Source organism: Pholcus phalangioides, unplaced genomic scaffold (assembly GCF_987345545.1).
Source record: "Pholcus phalangioides strain wild (caught in Gottingen) unplaced genomic scaffold, Ppha-v1.0 ptg000021l_1, whole genome shotgun sequence".
NCBI lineage: Eukaryota > Metazoa > Arthropoda > Arachnida > Araneae > Pholcidae > Pholcus > Pholcus phalangioides.
In genome coordinates, this window is record NW_028301614.1 from 10730001 (window position 1) to 10750271 (window position 20271).

Here is a 20271-nt window from a genome sequence, read left to right on the forward strand (position 1 = left end):
TAAGAGAAATGAACATATACACTGCTGGCCACCCAAATTGCAACACCAAGAAAGACGAGATATCGCAACAATATTTATTTTGTAGATAACATGTTGACCAAGCATCAAATGATTAAATTTATAGACTTCTGTGAAGTGTGGTTCCTGCCAAAATCAGTAGCCAGAGTAGCCGCCATTGTTGGAGATCACCGCTGCCACACGCCTCGGCATTGATTCAAAGAGACTTTGGATGTGTTCTTGGGGTACAGCAGACCAAGCAGCTTCCATGCGTTGCCAAAGTTGATCTGGTGTGGCAGCTGGGGATGTAATCTGGGTCAATCGTTGAGCAACCATGGACCACATGTTTTCTATTGGCGAAAGATCCGGAGAGCGAGCTGGCCAGGGAAGCAATTCAATCTGGCGATTGACGAAGAACCTTTGGACAATGCGTGCCACGTGTGGTCGCGCATTATCCTGTTGAAATATGGCTGTGGGCAAGCCCTGAAGGTAAGGAAGGACAACTGGCTCCAACACCTCGGAGATGTAGCGCTGGCTTTTTAAAGTACCGGCAATGCGTACTAGAGGAGTGCGAGAGTGATATCCAATACCGCCCCATACCATAATACCCGGTGCAGGACCAGTGTGGCGGTGCATAACGCAGCTGTTCAGCATCCTCTCTCCACGGTGTCTCCAGACTCGAATCCGACCATCGTGGTGTTGCAGACCGAAGCGTGACTCGTCAGTAAAGACAATTTCATTCCATTGTGCCGTCCACATCCTCCTTTCATTGCACCATTGGCGGCGGAGACGTCTGTGGTTCTGCGTCAAGGGTAGACAAAGCAATGGATGTCTTGCAGACAGACCACTCTGCTGTAAACGGCGTTGAATGGTATGCGCAGACACCGGATGATGCGGTACAGACTGAATGTGCTGTGCTATGGTTCGTGACGTGGCTAAGCGATCCGTCACTGCCATACGCACAATACGCCTGTCATCACGTGAAGTGGTGCACTGAGGTGGATGCGATCGAACACGTCGGCCCGTCGTACCCTCCTGCATCCAACGATCACATATCTGCATTACAGTTGTTTGGTTTCGTCCAACACGACTACCGATTTCCCTGAAAGATAATCCACAATCTCGGTAGGCCACTATCCTTCCTCTGTCGAACTCGGATACTTGATCAAAAGATGATCGCTGTTTTCTACGAGGCATAATTGATCGTTTTTTTTTTAAAAACCACAAGAAAAACACAATTGCCGTACTTCAAATCGTCGAAATCTCCAAGCCTTAAATAGCGCTTTGAAGTGGCGCCACAGGCGCATGTGATGTGCGTCTGCGCTGAAATTCTAATCATTTGCATATCTCACCTCCGCTAATGCATGTTGTAAATTTCATATTATTTGCATGCTTCCTTCAGGGTGTTGCATTTACGGTGGCCAGCAGTGTATTTATTGGTTTTATATAACATTGCAAGGTACAAGTTTTCTACACTGTGTAATTTGCAAAAATATTTTTTAACTAAAGAACCTTGGTGTGAATCAAAATGTCAGACTAAGAGCACTAGACTTAGATTTATAGCAGATATTATATCACAACTTTCTAAAGTCTCAAAGACCTGAAGATGTAGCTACATTTTTTACTTGTAGTGTTTTGATGGGAATTCAGTACCAAATGGGTTACCGAAATGAGAATATTATGTGTAAATAAAACTATTTATTCTAATGTTCTTTCTTTCAGGAATTTCATTGAAGCAGTTTCAGCTTTCAACAAGCCTCTGGTGTCTGTGGTCAATGGGGCAGCTGTTGGACTGGGTGTGACTATCCTTGCTTACAGTGACGTGATCATTGCTAGCGATTCTTCATCTTATCATATGCTTAATAACCAGTTAGGATATCCACCAGAGGCTGCTGCTGCTCTCATGTTACCTTTTGCTGTTGGCTCTACTGTGGTAGGTTTTGTATTCATATTGTTTCCTTTGAATGATTGTGCTGTTTATAAAACTTTTGGGAAACTAAAATTTAGATCCAACTCAACACCTGCAAAATTGTATAAAATTCATAATGATGATTGGAATGATTGTTGTATTACAAGATTCCGCTGATCATTTCCAGGACCTTTTCAAGTTTGTGTGGAAATAGGAATAAATACAGTGATACCTCAGTGAATGCCTCGGCTTACAAATGTTTTGGCTAAATAAGATATTTTTGTGATTTTTTGGCCTTGGGTAATAAATGCAGATTCAGCTAATGGGCATTTTTGCTGATATGAATACACATGCTAACCTAACACTGCACGTTGTGAGCTGAATTTTAACTCCAATCATCAAAGGATTACTGTCACTCAAGCCCGATTAACTAATGTCTACCTCTGTATATTTTTCCAGATGTACCCCCACTTCAAGTATTTAGCCAGAGGCAGATTTAATTGCAAGTGCAGTGGGCATGCGCCCTGATCACCGACTTCTGAAGGGCCCCACAAAAAGTGTTAACTTTACACTTTTTTTAATTTAAGGGGCCCAATATTTGCTTCTGTGCCTGATACCTGAACTGACCTTCATTCTCCTCTATATTTAGCTAATAAAAAATGCATTGAAAATAAAGGAACCTATGTTTTCAGATTCAAGTGTTGTTTTAGTACAAGACTCATAACATCAAACTGAACAGTCTGGACATTCTAAGAGCTTACCTTTTCCATTTGCATGTATCAGACACAGAAATGAACTGACAAATCACAAATGGTTGAGAGCACCTATGAACTCAACTGGTATCGATTTGTATCAACACCAGGTTTATCAGACTAAAGCTGTGTTGATTGTGTACATGGTATATAATAAAAAGATATTCAGTATCTCATCTTTCTGTAAATTATCATTTGCCCAATTTTTATAGCTGTTCATTTTAGCTTTAGGCAATTTTTTTGTCTTTTGGAACAAATTGAACAATTTTCCATATATAACCTATAAGAAATTGTGTTTTGGCTAATGAATATCTCATCTAACGAACAAGATTCCAGAACAAATTATCTTCATTAGCTGGTGTATTACTGTATTCAAAATAAGAGAATGACATCAAGTAAACAGCATCTTTTTGAATTCAGTAAAGATTTATTCTGCTGTTTTCAGGGTATGGGAAAAATAATGATTTGAAAAACAATCAAAAATACAAACACAAAAAAAATCTGTGTTTATGTAACATGAAAGATCATTGAGGCCTAAATTTACTTCATATATTAAAATTTTTTTTATAGAGAAAAGTGTTTTTATTCATGAGGCCCCTCTCCCACATTAAAGTGAATGAGTGGTGGCAACTCTGTATCACATATATGGTGCATACATCTCAATTCACTTGATGCACAACCAAAGGGCCATTCAGCATCAACTAAATAAAACAAATTCTATTGAGACAAGATTGTTCCTTGCACAATTAATGGATGTGTTTCTGACTTCCATGATGTTGCTTAATTTTTACACATTTTCATTCTTTCACAGATGTAATAGATTTTGGTAAAAAAACGAGCAAACTCAAAATTTTAATACAAAAAGTAAAGTCAAAAGCCCAATGGTATTTATGTTGGTACAACATCTATTATAATTTTGAATCAGCAATAGGGCATAGATTGCATAGATTTTAGATAAAAAAATAATTCCTTTGTTTTTTAATCAGGAGAACCTGTGACACATTATAATGCACTGAATATACTTAGTGCAGTTTAGCTAAGCGCATAGTTCAACTCCCTGTATTTTGCTACAATATTTTTTCATGCACAAAATTTAGAAATAGAGCAGTTTTCTTTCTGCACTGTATCTAGGGATTAAGTTCAAGTCTATATTTACCTCCAAAGATCTATACTTCTTTGCTCAGTGATATTTGCAATTTGTGGAAACAGTTTCAGGACACTGGATCCATATCGAGAAGACCTGGACAAGGTCATCGAAGAGCCACGATGACCAATGAGGATCGTTATTTGGCATTTTCAGCGCGCCGCCACAGGACTGCTACAGCATCACAGCTCTCTTGTGAGCTGCATGCTGCCACTGGAACTTGAGTTTCGTGGTTTACTGTTTCCTGAAGGCTTCATGAGAGAGGATTTTATGCCAGAAGACCCGCTGTTTACATCCCGCTCACTGCAGCACACAAAAGAGTGCGTTTAGCATAGTGCAGACAACATCAGCCTTGGACCAGACTTCATTGGAGTACCGTGCTCTTCACAGATGAGTCGAGATTCAGCCTGGACAATGATTCCCACACCTACCCTCATCTGGAGAGAGCCTGGTACCTGATAACATCCCATTCATTCCATCGAGTCCAACATGGTGAACTCTTGAAGCATTTACACGAGATTGAAATTGGGAGCAACTTGCTGAATTGGATAGAATTGTGGTTAAGAGATAGGTCGCAACGAGTTATGGTGAACAAGGAATTCTCTGGTTGGACAGGCGTCACAAGTGGAGTTCCTCAAGAAAGTGTCCTTGGCCCCATACTTTTTCACTTTTTGTCGATAAACTCAATCAGGGTATCGATAGGATTGCTAGCAAATTCGCAGATGACTTCAAGCTAATGGGGGTAATCGGGACTCAAAGCGGTAGGGAGTTGCTGCAGACCAACTTAAACAGGATTGCAGCATGGCCAAAGAATGGAGCATGACGTTTAGCGTTGATAAGTGCATGGTCGCTCATTTTGGTTCGAACAACCCACGGTTCTCTTATGAGTTGAATAGTGTCACTATCCCAGATGCAACTAGAGCCACCGATTTGGGAATTATCATTGACGAGCAGCTTAGGTTTTGTGAACATTGCTTAGAGATGGTAAAAAAAAAAAACTAATAGAATGCTCGGTTTCATTTTGCTCGCGTTCTCCTAAAGTCATTCTTCCAGTTTTTTGAGGCTTAATTTGTCCTGGACTAGAGTATGCTGTAAGGTTTGGAGACCATATCTACAGAGGAACATGGACTTGGTTGGGGGGTTGCAGAGAAAGCTACGCGTGCTCGTGTTGGTACACAGGGCTTAAGCTATGAAGTGAGTCTTGATCTTTTGAATATGTTTCCATTGAAGTAACGACAGGTGTCCCGGAGGATATGATCGATGTGTTCAAAATTTTCAACGGGATAGATAGGATGGACCATGAATTATTAGTACATCTTCAATCTACTACTTTTACAAGGGGATACCAGTATTCATTGGTAAGGGACAATGCAAGGTTATGGTATAGCAGGGAATGGAATTTTTCTTTAATAGGGTTGTTAATAAATGGAATAGCTTATCCCCGGAGGTAGTAAATTGTAACACAATTTACACATTTAAAAAGAAATACGATAAACATGTTGGGGTGCATCGAGAAGCTATCCATACTTAGAATAAAACAACCATAATATTCTTTATGGGCATTCTATAATATTTTATCGTGTGTATATATTGTTTATAATTTTTATGATTGTGTTCTTAATTGGGTTGCTGTATTGTTGAGATATATGACATCCATATTTGTTATGAGCATCTTTTTCTCAGCCACCTCGTGGGCATCTTGCCTGTTGTGGCGTTGTATTTGTATCCCCCCCACATCAGGGAAATGGACCAATATGGTGGTGGAGGTGTCATGGTCTTGTCAGGCATCATGTTGGATGGTCACACACCCCTCCATGTGTTTGGCAGAGGGTCAGTGACTGCTAGAAGATATAGAGAGGAGATCTTACAGCCCTATGTTTGACTTTTCAGGGGCACAGTTGGTCCTCGGTTCCTGTTCATGGAACGCTAGTCTACATCGGACTTACCTTGCCAACGATTGTCTAGAAAGTGAGGATATTCAGCGTATAGATTGGCCAGTCAGATCTCCTGACCTAAACCCTATAGAACAAGTCTGGAACGCTCTTGGGAGGGCAATTGTATCTCCCCATCCCCCTCTGAGAACCATCCCGGAGCTGAAAACGGAGTCGCTGCAGGAGTTGAACCGATTTCCATGGGGACTCCTCAACTGCCTCGTGTCCAGTATGCCATCGCGCTGTGCGACCTGTCTGACTGTGAGAGAGGAACCATATTAGACTTATTTTTGGTTTGATCTCACAACTTGTATTTTGGACATTCCTGCAATGATGAGCTTTACTGACACTCATGCATGCATACTATGAATTTAGTATGGTACATCTCTTTCTCTGTTATAACTATATATTCGTACCAACTTTCATTAAAACTGTCCACTAATTTTTCAGAAATTTGGCATAATGTGCTAATTCTCTTAATTTTGCACATGAGTGTATTTCTATTACTGTGAGTAAGAGCAAATCTCCAGTTTCACCTTGGAGGGAATCAAACCGTTATCAAATATATACCTTCGACGCTCGTTATAAAGACCCCATGTTATAGCAACCATTCCATTACAGCCACCTGTAGGTTAAGTCCCAAATGTGTTCATATAATGATTATCGTACATGCTTTCTTTTTGATAGAACAAACCCTCCCAATATAACGTCAGTTTTCGATGGGACAAAGGAAGTCGTTATATCGAGCATTGACTGTATATGCTTATCAAATTTAAGGCAAATTTGGTCCAAAACTTTTTCTTATCCCAAATCAGCATACTTGCCATATTTGGGTGTTGTGTCATATTTACATCTCAAGATTATCCCATGTGGAGTACTGTGAATATTTTTTCCCAATGACTCAGATTCTTTTAATGCAAATTATGACTTCAGCCTCAAAATGCCTGTTTTGTAGAGGATATACTTCTATAAAAAAATTACCATATTTATATAATTTTTATGTTTTCTCAATTTTGTGCATTTTCTGTCTCTCTAAGGCTATGGACCTGCTTCTTCGAGGAAGGAAAATCTCAGCTCAGGAAGCAGTTGAATACGGCCTTGTAACTCAAGTCCTAAATGCAAAGCACCTGCCTCTTCAGCTTGTTCGTATAGTGAGAGTTCTGTCAGAAAATCTGAATTCGGTGAGTTTGCTAATTGAAAATTGCATTGATTGAATTTGTGAATGCCTCCTGAGAATTGCATTGATTGAATGCCTCTCAAATTGAACTAATTGCTATAAGAACAAAAATATCGAACAAATAAAGATCTTTTGTACTTATCAGGAGGGATGGCATGATGTGCCGCAGAATTTAGGTAACTTTTCACTTGCTCTAAAATCAGGTTTCAGATAATTTACTTTTTGCCTCCAAATTTCTGTTATTGCTTGCTTTTCAATTCTCGGAAGCCAATAAAATTACCAATTACTAAGTAAAAATCAAGTAAATATCGATGCATGTGATTTTAAAACTATGATTTCATATTTTTCAAGTCAGAATGATAAGTGAACATATAGGTCACATCTTTAAACTTGTATTTAATTGAAAATTGTATTTGCATTATGTGGCCATTATCACAAAAAATATAACTTGTTAGAATAATTGTGTTCTAAAAGAAAAAAATATTGCATCTTCTTCCTTTTCTGGCAAATCTAGAGTTTTCATAATTCTAAAAAAAATAAAAATTCATGAGAGACAAAAACATCACAAATCTATGTTGCGAAAATGATAAAATGTGTGAAGTGCAGCGGAATCTTGACTATCTGACCTAGTCTCTTGGCACCATGACGTCACCAAATCATCGAAGCTGTTGCCAAACTTTGCTGTTTGCTGCCAATTTTGTGAGATTTACAGAGGAATGCAGGAGTGGAAAATCTGCTACAATTGCTACAAACTGCTACAATTTCAGACGTCTGCTACATTCTGCTACAAAAATGCCAAAATTCTTCAATTTGGCACCATTTTGCACCAAAAACAAAATTTTCCCTTAAGAAATTTTGAACTTATGTCACAGTAAAAGTTTACTTTTCCATGACATCATTTTTTTTTCCTGCAATTCAATTTCTTTGGGCTACAAATGAAATTAGCTTGAGGCACCCTCCCCAGGATTCGGTGCCTAGGCTTTTGACAACGTATAAAATAGGGTCAAACTATGCAAATTGCTGCTCATCCACAGAACAAAAAAATGTCGCTTCAATTGCTGTTTCCAGCTATTTTTTTTCAAAAAAAAAGTTGACTCCAATTTATTTTCACAAAAAATTCGATCCGAGTACATCTGTTTTCACTCCTTATCTTTAACTGATTTGTGATTGCTCCATGTATATTATTTTCCAGCATCTTTAACAGATTTTCAGTGTCTCGTTTTGTGGCATGTCTAGTGTTCAATGGAAAATGGTTTCCAGTTGTGCATTAATTAAAATTACTTTGTCTAGACCATGGTCATGGTTGGTTTGTTTGAAAGGTATTTGATGTAAGATTACAGCAAAGCTTATTTAGGCAGACAAGCAGAGGTAAAAAACTTTTCTTTGGGCATGGGGTAGACACTCTGATAATGAAAATAATAAGGTAACAAGCTAGCATCCCTTGCAGCTACAGTGACCATTTTAGTCACATCATTATCATATTCTGCATACCGGGGTAATTGTATTGGGATCTACAGTTTATAGCCGATTCCAAAACACACAGTTCCAGAGGATGGAAATCGCCCCTTCCAACCCAAGATCTGAATACTATGAGTAACATTGGTCTGTATCATAAAATATGATATGATCTAACAAACCTATGAAATAAATCATCCTGAACCTGTCCTTTTTTTAATGGTCATCCCACTCAGGCTATATTGCTTTGAGATAGAGCATTTATACCAACAGCTATAGGGGCTTCCACATCTAGGAATGTGGTTTGCCTAGGTCATTATTGTCTATGCGCACCCAGTTCACAATTTTTCACAGGTCCTCCCTTTATTAAAAAATGTATATAATAACCCCAGAGTGCAATCATGTGAAGGAACAGGCAAGGCTTGAGACAAAATTCTCACCTGTGCAAGACATAATTTTGGTGCTCTCTGGCATATAAGCAGCATGAGTAAAATTAACTGGAGGAAACTCACAGCTTTGTATATGCCATGAGTAATATGGTGAGAAACAACATAGGCAGTTTAGTCCTTAAAGCTCTTGTCCTGGGCTTTAGATTCACTTCATAAACTTACACATATTTATTATACACTATCTGAGTTGTGTTCCAGCTAGATGAAATGAATCAGAAATTACAATGGTTTCTGAAAATTATTTCATCCAATACAGCCATAGTTTGAAATTTCCAGAAAAAATTTTCATTTTCATTTTTGATTTGAAAGATAGATGGCAGCACTTGAACACATAACAAGCGCAACACTTACATGAATTATCTTTAGTTCCTTTGAAACCAACCACGACCATGGTCTAGACAAAGTAATTTTAATTAATGTTCATCTGGAAACCATTTTCCATTGAACACTAAACATGTTGGTGAATGATGTATGGCATATCAAGAAAATAAATAATAGAAAACTTGGAAACAAAACGAGAGACTGGAAATCTATTAAAGATGCTTAAAAATAAAATACACATGGAGTGACAATTCATTGAAATCACAAATCAGTGAAAAATAGATAATGAAAACAAATGTACTCGGACTGAATTTTTTGTAAAAATAGAATCATTGTATTATATATTATCTAATTGTTTAGTCATTATTGTTACAATTTTTCTTTCTATAGTTTAAGTTAAAAATAATGTGTCATAGTTTTTAATCACTATATTTAAATTTCTGAGAATTTCGAATAAATATTCTAAGAATGACTCAGGAAAAGAAGTCATCTCAAAGTATGTTGAATCAAACTGAGGTAATAATCAAGAGCGAAACTCAAAAAGAAACACTTATTTTAAATATGAAATGGGTAAATTCTGGTAAAAGAAGCAAGATCAAACATTCGAAAATGCTTGAAACTAAAAAGAACTAAAGCACTACTTAGACTTGCATCAGCTGCAAAAACAAGAAAAATAATTACTTTTCTAATGAGTTTTAAGTATCTCCTTTAGTGATTTTTTTTAAATTAGTGATTACCAGGTCTACAAGCTAAATCTAAAAACATTCATTTTCAAATTATTTCTAAAATCTGTAATACCATATGTTAGCCTCTCATTTGTTGATATTGTAGAGAATGTAAAAATATAAATATATCAAGAAGTCTCTACAATTTTTTTGAGATTTAAAAATTGACAAAAAAAAAATATTTCTTTTCTAGAGAAAATCTCTATGTATTTTGTACCATGGGGGGGGGGGGGGGGGGAGAACGACACTCCTTCTTCTGAGTTGAGAGGAAGTAAAAAGTAATTTTGAAGTAAAAAGTAATCCTGCGTACCCTACCACATATATGTATATAAAAATTGTGTATTTTATTTACTGCCAAAATTTTAAAATGCTACAAAACTGATAAATGCTGCTACAAAAACAACATTTTTGCTGCTGCGAAAATAAAATTCCCATTTTCCACTCCTGGGAATGCGTTAATTTTCATTTTTACATAAGATAATGACTAGGGATACGTAAATTTCGTATTTACGAAACAACCGCGATAACTGTGAAATTTGCAAAATAAATGCGATAACTGTGAAATTTGCAAAATAAATGCGATAAATGTGAAATTTGCAAAATAAATGTGATAAATGTGAAATTCGCGAAATAAATGCGATAAATGTGAAATTTTTGCCAATTTTGACAAATAAATGTAAAAATTTGAATTTTTACTACTTTTCTGCAAAATCTCGATAATTTAAATTTTATCGTTAATTCTTACTTGTTTCCAAACTATAATCGACAGCTTAACAGAATTCAAAACTAAATACAAAAATAAAGGATCTAGTATCAGACTCCATGTGTTACATGACTGCGTACTTGAAATGCCGCTATGGTGGTCGAGTGGTTATAGTGACGGACTCGCGATGCAAGGATTCGGGTTCGAACCCCACAGTGGTGGTCGGCTGAAGTTGGTTTTCTGTGGTTCCCAACTTCAAGGCGCGAATGCGAGCCGATCTCCCCGTTAAAAAGTCTCGCCACAGAGAGCAACAGGCCTATAACGTTACAAATATTCAATCATTACACTTCACTCACAATTTGAAGTATAGATGGCAGCACTGAAATATCATACACAACACTAGCTACACACTCAGACTGTTAGGTGCACTCACTTTGTTCCAGACTCTGCCACGAAGCTGGGCTGAAAGAGATCTCGGCAATGGGATAAGTCCAGTGGCAGAGACCCTGGCGTTCATTCATTCATTGCGTACTTGAAATTATTAAAAACACTTCTTGGTGACAATATTTTGCACTACCAATGGTGGGCACATAAAGTGAATCTTGTGGGAAGGAAAAAAGCCTATTAAACGTCAAACTATGTTATAATTTTGCACATTACGAACCTAATAATTATGTTTACAGCAAAACAACAGAAAAATTTAGTGAGAAAATGAACTTAGTTACAGAATATTTTGAAGTCAAATACAGTACTTAAAAAAGTTCAGTCCTGTGATGATTTAGATAAATTTTTTATCGTAGTCTGCTTTCCTGACGAGTGTTGTTTCTTTCATCAAACACAAACTCTGGCCATATCGCTATATTGCAATTTACTGCCATTAGTGAGATGGGTTGGAAGTGAAGGTGCTGTCTATCGGTGGTCGCCTCGAGTTCGTTTGGGAAAATATGTTATCTATATCCTCCCTTGGGTTCGAACCTGGGACCCTGACAACAACCTTCACTTATTGATTTAAAAAAAAAAAATACAATGTGTGAGGGGGGGGGGGAAATACCTATATATAAACACTTTTACATAAATGCAAATATAAATGGGGAGAGAAATTGATAGTTAAATATCAAATAAATGACCAACCTCTCGATGAGTATAAAAAACGAACCTGCCGTTCGGAATCGGCAATAAATTGTAGGTCCCGGTCTAATTAGCCCTCGTGTGCAGAAAAATGACCGTGGTGCGACAAAAATGATCAAATGATCAAATAAATGGATGAAGGGGAAAAACAAAAAATTATTAGTAACATCATTGTGGCAACGCATGGTGGGTGCATTTTAAATATCAAATTTAGAGATAATAAATATGATTTGAATAATTGAGCTACTGTCAGAAAGGCAAAATATTTAAAATGTTAATAAATATAATGGGAGAAAATCAATTACATTAATTAGTATGAGGGGCGATTTCTTTAAAAAGACTAAAAGTGCACGGAGATATCATCAATAGACAATAAATATCTTTTGAGGTATTTCTTGTACGCGTAAAGAGAGGATGCATTCCTAATTTCAATGGGCAGAGAGTTATAAAACTTAGGTATTAGGTAAGAGAAGTGAATTTTTTTTATGTTTTTGTGAACAATTGGCAAAGAATATGTAGCGTTACACCTAGCAGAAGATCGAGTGGATGTTAATGGTAGGGAGTATTGACGTTTAAAGAGAAGTAACAGGGATTTATAAAAATATAAGTATCTAAGTGGTAGAATTGCTATACTTTTGAAGAGAGTGATGGAAGGAGTATAATAGGCATTAAAAATTAGCCTTATAATTTTCTTCTGTAGTGATGTAATAGGTTTTAAGTTAGACAAATAGTCACTACCCCAAATAGGTAAACCCAGACATGCCAACTCTCCAGATTTTTCATCCTTCCTCCCGCTCTCCAGATTTGTTAAAATTTCTTCCGGTATTTTGGCAGAAAATTAGATTTTATGTGAGCTTTCACGTTGTTGTGACGTCAATCACTTCCGTCATCGTTAGGGAAAACACCCATAGAGGGCAGCCGTGGTCATTTCCATCGAGCAACCGTAAAAAGTCTTGGTGACCGCATTTAAGCAACTGGCAAAGAAGTGACTTTGTTTATGTAGCGTTTATCAGCAATCATTTATCAGGGGCATGACCTTAGTTGCCGAAATTCCTGTATAATCGTTATTGTATTTCATTAACAGCCGTGCGGTAAACACAAATTTTTTCGATAGCAGCTTTGTATTTTGAAGTTTTTTAATTGTTTTCTCTGATTAAATGTGTCTTCAGAAAGAAAATATAAAACTTTAAGCTACGTAAAGCTTTTAACGAGTTCATATACCCAAGATTATCAATCAATGGTAGCATCCACGAAAGGAAACTTATGTTTTATAAACAGTATATGTAAATGATATTTCTCTATTCTGCATGGAAAGACTGACATGAAACTATATTCTGCTTGAGAGGGGGACAGTGCAGAACCTGCCTTGGGGGGGGGGGGGAGAATGGAACTTTTTCTTAATTTCTTAAATTTTTTTTTTGATAGAGTCTATGAGTAGCGCAGGGGGGGGGGGGGTTTACCCCCCTTCGGGAGAATCCCCGGATTTTGGGATTCCAAAAGTTGGCACGTCTGTAAACCGTATAATAAGTAAGAATGGAATAGTGAGTTGTAGAGGGTGATTACAAAAGAGCGATTAACAAAATATTTTAGAAAATAAAATGTATATATTGCAAATCTTAATTTTATTTGTAGATTATGAACATGGGATTTCCATTTCATGTCATGTCAGAGTCATTATAAATACCCAGATATTTTATAGTATTCATTTGTTCTAATTTATGACAGTTACAATCAGTGTTAATGTTACATACAGGTTTATGAATCATAAAGTCAATATTCAAGGCAGGAATGTTATGCAAAGAAAAATTAATATATTTAGTTTTAGAGATATTAAGATCATTTGCATGAAACCAGTCTCTAATTTTTATCATGTCAGAATTTACTGTAATTTTGAGAGATTCATAGGTAGCAGCAGAATAAAGTATGACTGTATCATCCGCAAACGTGATTATCTTGTCATCAATTTTTAGATTACATAAATCATTTATAAATACATTAAAGAGAAGGGGGCCAAGAACAGATCCCTGGGGGACTCCTCGGTTAACCCCTAAAAATTTACTGGAATGAGAGACACATCTTACTCTCTGAGATCTGTTCGTCAGATATGACACTAAGAGATTTAGGGAGATGTCTCTAATTCCACATGCCTCAAGCTTATATTGAAGGATTTCATGATTAACACTGTCACAGGCTTTTCTTATGTCTAGGAATACAGCTATGGCTTTTCTAGATTTGTCAAGATTGCGTATTATGTATATATACTAAAATCTAGTAAAGCAATTTCAGTGTTATGATTAGCAAGGAACCCATGTTGATTAGGAGAAAAAAAAATTAGTATGAGAGAGAAATGAGAGTATTCTTTTTTTTAGAACAGTTTCAAAAATCTTGGAAATAGAAGGTAAAATGGAAATAGGCCTATATAATTACTTAAATCATTACAATTTCCTGATTTGAAAATTGGGAAAACCGTGGCAGTTTTCAAAGAGTTAGGATAAACACAGTTTAGTATGCAGTTATTTATCAAATTAGTAAGTATTATAATTAAATGGTAAGGAAAACATTTAAGAATCAATGAATTAATCATATCATCACTAGAAACCGAATGAGATAACCGATTTATAATAGAAATGATTTCTTCTGGATAAGAGAGAGTTGGGGAGATAAAAAAGATCTGTTAGAATAGGGGACATATTTTTTGTAGTTATCCGGCGGTGAAATGGGTGATGAAACAATGTTTACAAAATGATCGTTAAATTTATCAGGAAGCACTTGGGGTTCAATGTTATCGGGGAGGGGATTGCTACAATTTTTACCAATTATGTTATCAATAAACTTCCATCGTTTGAAAGAAGTATCACATTTTGAAAACTGTGGAGAGAAGCAAAATTGTTTAGAAATTTTGATTTTGTATTTTAGGTAATGAGTGACATTATAATATGCAGTACTAACCTCCTGATCATATGGATATTTTTTAGTTTTAAAATATAGTTTCTGTTTTATTTTAATTAAATGTTTTATCTCTGATGTAATCCAAGTTTTATCAGTCCATCTGGAAAGGTTAATATCACGATATGATGTATGGTTATTTATGATGGTTTCAAGTTTAACAATAAATTCATCAAAAGCACCATCACTTTGGGAATTATTTATGCAAAGTGTATAATTCTGTAGATATAGCTTGAGCTGGGAATAATTAATAATTTTTTTCCTATAAATATTGAATTTTTGTACCGGACCAGAATTAATATTAGAGTATGATAATTTACATAGAATCGGGTAATGATCGGTCAAATCCATTTCCCAGACTACAGATTCAGAAAATAAAAGCCTTGAAGAATTTCTTATAAAAATGTGATCAATGCATGACTTGAGGAAGGTCTGGTGATTTGAGATATCATAGGTAAAAAACCATTGCTTGACAGAAGATCAAGATATTCATAATGATTAGTTTATTTTGATTATTATTAATTTGATCCAATATGTTTATTTTTATATCACCAATAATAATTACATCACAGTTTTTTGTATTACCCAATAAAATTTCAAACTCCTGGAGAAAATCAAACAGTGAGGGCATGAGACCTATAAATACAGGTTATTAATAAATTAATTGAAGGTTCGAGTAGCTGAACAATTTCAGCAGCATTAATTTGTACTGGGTCAGTCGATACAAATTCAAGGCAGGTTTTCGAGAAAATGCACACACCACCAGAGTTATTATAGGATCTGCAGCATGAAAATTTCTGAAAGCCATTGATATTAAAAAGTTTTAGTTCCTCCTCACTCACTCATATCTCAGACAAGATTAATAAATCAATGTTATCAACAAAATCATCAATCAAAGCAATCGCCGCTGTGGTGGTCGAGTGGTCATAGTGACGGACTCGCATCGCGGGGACCCGGGTTCGAGCCCCACCGTCGCCACAGTGGTGGTCGGCTGAAGTTGGTTTTCTGTGGTTCCCAACTTCGAGGCGCAAATGCGAGCCGATCTCCCCGTTAAAAAGTCTCGCCACGGAGAGCAACAGACCTACAAACAGTACAAATATTTATTCACTACACATCACTCACTTCACTTCTGAGATATAAATGGCACCACTGAAAAATCATACACAACACTAGATACGCACTCAGACTGCTAGGTACACACACTTACACTTCCGGCACAACTCACTAGGTAGAAAATTGCCTATGGCGATAGACCTGAGTTGTGCTCGGTTAAAAAAAAAAAAAAAATCAAAGCAATCAAAAAATCAAAATTAGCTCTAAGGCTACGAATATTAAAATCAATGATGTTAAGTTCAGTAATCGAGTTAACAGGATGATTGGTGACATTACATTTTCCTAAAAACTTTTCAAGTTCATGTGGGGTGCAGATACTATGACAGTTTAAATCGATATCATTTTATATGAGTTAATCAGTCAGAATACCTGTCTATAAATATAAAGTTATAACTGAGAAAAAAAATATATAAACAAAACCAACATGCTCATTTATAAGGAAAAAAAAATTTAAAAAATTCCAGTTTAAATCAAATTGAAATAGTCCACATTTTGCTCTAGTATATTCATTATCTTAATGAGAATACCAAACTTGTTGACTTAGTTGTAAAGTGTATTTAAATAATTATGTGCATTAACAGAGAGCATAAACTTTTGAGGAGACACTTGATTTGTCAATTTACCAAAAAAAAAAAAAAAAAAATTCAATGTATATAAAATAAAATATTAAGAAATATTATACAAATCCTCCAACAACTTTACTCGTATAGCTCTTGGTTTCTCATGCTTTCTAAGATGGACTTTGCCATCACAGACCCAGCAAAAGTGGAAATCATTCTCTGATTTGAATTTTTTGCATTCATACAACAGTTGTTTCGTATAAGGAGATAAATGTTCATTTATATAAACTTGATTAGGTTTTAAAACACTAGAAATCTTAGACATGCATATTTTTTTCTCACGTGCAGCTCTCAAAACAATGTCACGATTTTCCTTGGTGTTAAACTTGCAGATAATTGGTTTTATGTGGTCCTTACCCATAGTTGGTACATGATGAAAATCACTAATACAGTCCACCAGATTGGGAACTTCCAAAAATTGCAGCAGAGAGTATTTTAGATCAGTCAGATTTTCGTTTGATGATTCAGGCAAACCGGTAATTTCTATGGTGAACTTGCAGGTGTATTGTTGGAGGTCAACAAGATTGATCTTTACATAATCGAGTTCAGATTTCAGATCTCTATTTTCCATAGTCAATCGCTCTTGTTCTCGTTTACATTCTGCAATTTCAGCCCTTTGTTTTTCCATCTGTCTAATTATGGATTGTAGTGATTTCTCATGTTGTTCAATTTTTTCTGCTATGAACGATTTAATGGATATTGTATGATTCTCAATCAGACCAGAGATTGCCAGCAGGAGATTGTGACCTTCTGGAGTTAAATCACCCATAACATTTTTTGCAGTGTCAATCATATATATACTCGGAATTTGATTGCTAATAATCGGATCCCATGCAGATGAACTATTTGTATTCTTGTTAAGAATAGACTGAGAGATGTTAGACGTAGTTGTGTCTTGACTCATAGTAGCAATTGGATCAAGACATGTAAATTCAGCATTTGTTGAAGTTGAGGCAGTCTGAAGGCAGGTTGAACATTTCAAATTAGTGACTGGTTTATGCAACTTTCTGAATGCGGGTTCAGCATAGCCAGCACAAAAAAAATGAAATTTCGCTTCGCACTTATTGCAGGATATTTGATCATCAATACAGATGATGTTTTCATCACATCTCGTACAGCAGCACAATTTTGATTTAGGCATGTTAAAACAAAATATAGCACCAAACTGTGTAAAAATTTAAAGCAAAATAAAAAAATAACTCAGAAATATAATGCAAGGAAAAAAAATTAAACTCTAAGATAACAATACGGAGAGATAAAAACGCGTGCAGCTGCACTCTGCATTGCCACCCACATTATGATATTGTTTTTATATTATATATTTTATTTTCTTTAATTTTTATTTTTTTTGAAAAAAAACCTGAATTTTTTTTGCAAATAAATGTGAAATTTATGATTTTAAAATTTTTTTTTGCGAAATTTACGTATCCCTAATAATGACTATTCACAAGCAAAAAATTACATAATAAATGATAAAAAAAGCTATTTACATATAATCTTCATGACAATAGTTTCTAATTAGACAATAATTCTTGTACTCTTTTCTGTAATAAATTTTTCAAACATACGTCATGGTACATAACAAACATTTATATCATGTTACATCATGTAAGTACCGACCTGTTCCAAGATGTCACAAAATACGAATAGGAGCAGTTTTTAATTTTATTGGGGGGGGGGGGGTGTTAGGAAGTGAGCATTTATAGAACTCCGGCCTATCCATCTTTTCTGTTGTCCAGCTTGCCCTTTTGCTACATTAGGCCGTATAGTCCGGATTTTAATGTACTAATTTGACTTCCAAGAATAGAAATTGCCTAAACTCGATGTAGGAAAACTCAAGTGAAAAAGTCACTAAAACTTTTGTGGGTTCCCTAACTGAAAAGTACCAGATATATATATGTTATGGTATGTGATACATAGCTGATTATCTGTAATAACCAATTTTCTCTGTAAGTTTGATAAATTTTCCTATATTTATCTCTTTTACCAGGGATTATGCATAATTCTAGAATAAAGTTGATAAGGTTGATAAATATGAAAGCAATCATGCAGATATATCGTTTAAATTCAGCCACTTATCAGTTTCTTCCAAACGTGATGGATGCACTACACATATTTTGCCATAAAAATTAAGTGTTGTAAAGATAAAACCGCATAGATTATTATCAGTCTTGTAATTTTAGCTTTCCTCACAATTACAAACATAATATCACAGATCGAATCCATCAAATCCTAGACTGATGTTTGAGCAAAATGCCCAGTAAATTTAAGTAATTCATTGATAATTTATCATATTCACTAATGCAAGCTTGGCGATTATACATAATCACCAGTAATGAAGATAAATTCGTAAAATTGATAAAACTTATCAAAATGGTTGTTAATAATAATCAACGATTATACAAAATTACCAGATTTATCACATTTATCGTAACATTTAGAAAATGATTCAACAAATTTTCTGATATCAACTTTTACAGGCAAGGGAAATAACCAAGTCCATGCTGAGGATGCATTTGCTCCAAAGGTTGGGTTTTGCTTTGGAATTTGAGACAGAAGAACTGCCGAAGCATTGGCTTTCAGAAGCGGGTCAAACTGCCATTCGGAATGCATTTCAGAGTGGTCTACTAGATTGACAAAAAAATATACATATAATATATATATATATATAAATGCACAACTAAATTGAAAGCTATAACAGTTGTGTTATATTGTAAAATATTTTTTAACAGGGAAAACTATTAGAACTTGCATGAAATGTTACATTTTATATATATAAAAATAAGTGAAAAATGAATAGTTTCACATTCATTTGAATGTCATTTTGTTACAAATTGTAAATTTACGGAAACATTATGCATATGTATCTACATACATATATATATATATATATATATATAGTGTGGTTTTTAATATTTCCGCAATCATTTCATATCTAATACATCAATATCATGACATCAAGATTTTTTTTTCTGTCCTGTTGACACTAAGTTTTCTTCTTTTTTTTGTTCTATGAATAAGAACATCTTAACTCCTTGTTTTTCTTGAAAAATTTCAATTTTTATAAAATATATTTCTTTGTACTACAGTATTAAATTTTGTTGTGTTTTTAATTGAGCATTGTCTGGAACATATTTCTTTCAAATTGTATTGACTCTCCCTGTTACATAAAGGTGCCTTGTAACTGTAGGACATGCAGTCAGTGATCATGTTAAAAAGACGCAATCAAAGGATATTATTATTTTATGCTTATAATTACAGATAAAGCTACATTTTTCAGTTATTGTACCATAAAAAAAAAAGCTTTTATGAATTATTTGTTAAAAATTATCTTTCCATTGGACACAACTGTGGAGTTGAGTTTTTAATACTAAATTATATAATGAAGCAACTCGCCTATAAAAATGTCAGTAAATTTTCTTCATCATATGATCACCAACATGTAATGCATTTCCAGTATGATATATGCAAGTAGAGTATGTTTGATTTCATTTATAAGTCATTTTTTATCTGCAGTTTCTCAGAAATTTTCTGGTGTATGAATGTAATGAGAAAATTCAAATCAATTCTCTGCATATAACATCTGCTATAGCTATGCATTCCATCTTATACATACTGTTATTATTTGATGAAAATTGGGAATAAGCATGTAAGCTACTAAGTGGTATATTTTCCCATGCTTTTGAAATTTCACTGATCCGCATTATAACTGGCACAGTGGAAATAACCAAATCCTTAGTAAAATGCCACATCTTTCTTCAAGAAGAAGCCATTTTTCTGATTCTGTGAAGCCCTACTCTGAGAATAATATTAAATCAAGGAAGAGAAGTATTTTATTTTCTTCTAGTTGTACTATACACATGGCAGAATTCACAAAGCTCTTTGGGCTCATTATTGCCAA

The 20271-nt window shown here is 35.1% G+C and overlaps 1 protein-coding gene across 2 annotated transcripts in view; it reads left to right on the forward strand.

Annotated features, from left to right (window-relative positions):
* The window catches only part of LOC149070607 (uncharacterized), a 51675-nt gene extending 32438 nt beyond the window's left edge, over positions 1-19237 (forward strand). For both annotated transcript variants that reach the window (XM_089248932.1, XM_089248931.1), the window contains exons 7-9: positions 1720-1930; positions 6771-6914; positions 18851-19237. In XM_089248932.1, the coding sequence (XP_089105058.1) occupies positions 1720-1930; positions 6771-6914; positions 18851-19006 (511 nt within the window). In that variant the 3' untranslated portion in view covers positions 19007-19237. The remainder of the gene's footprint in view (positions 1-1719; positions 1931-6770; positions 6915-18850) is intronic.
* Positions 19238-20271: the final 1034 nt, after the last annotated feature.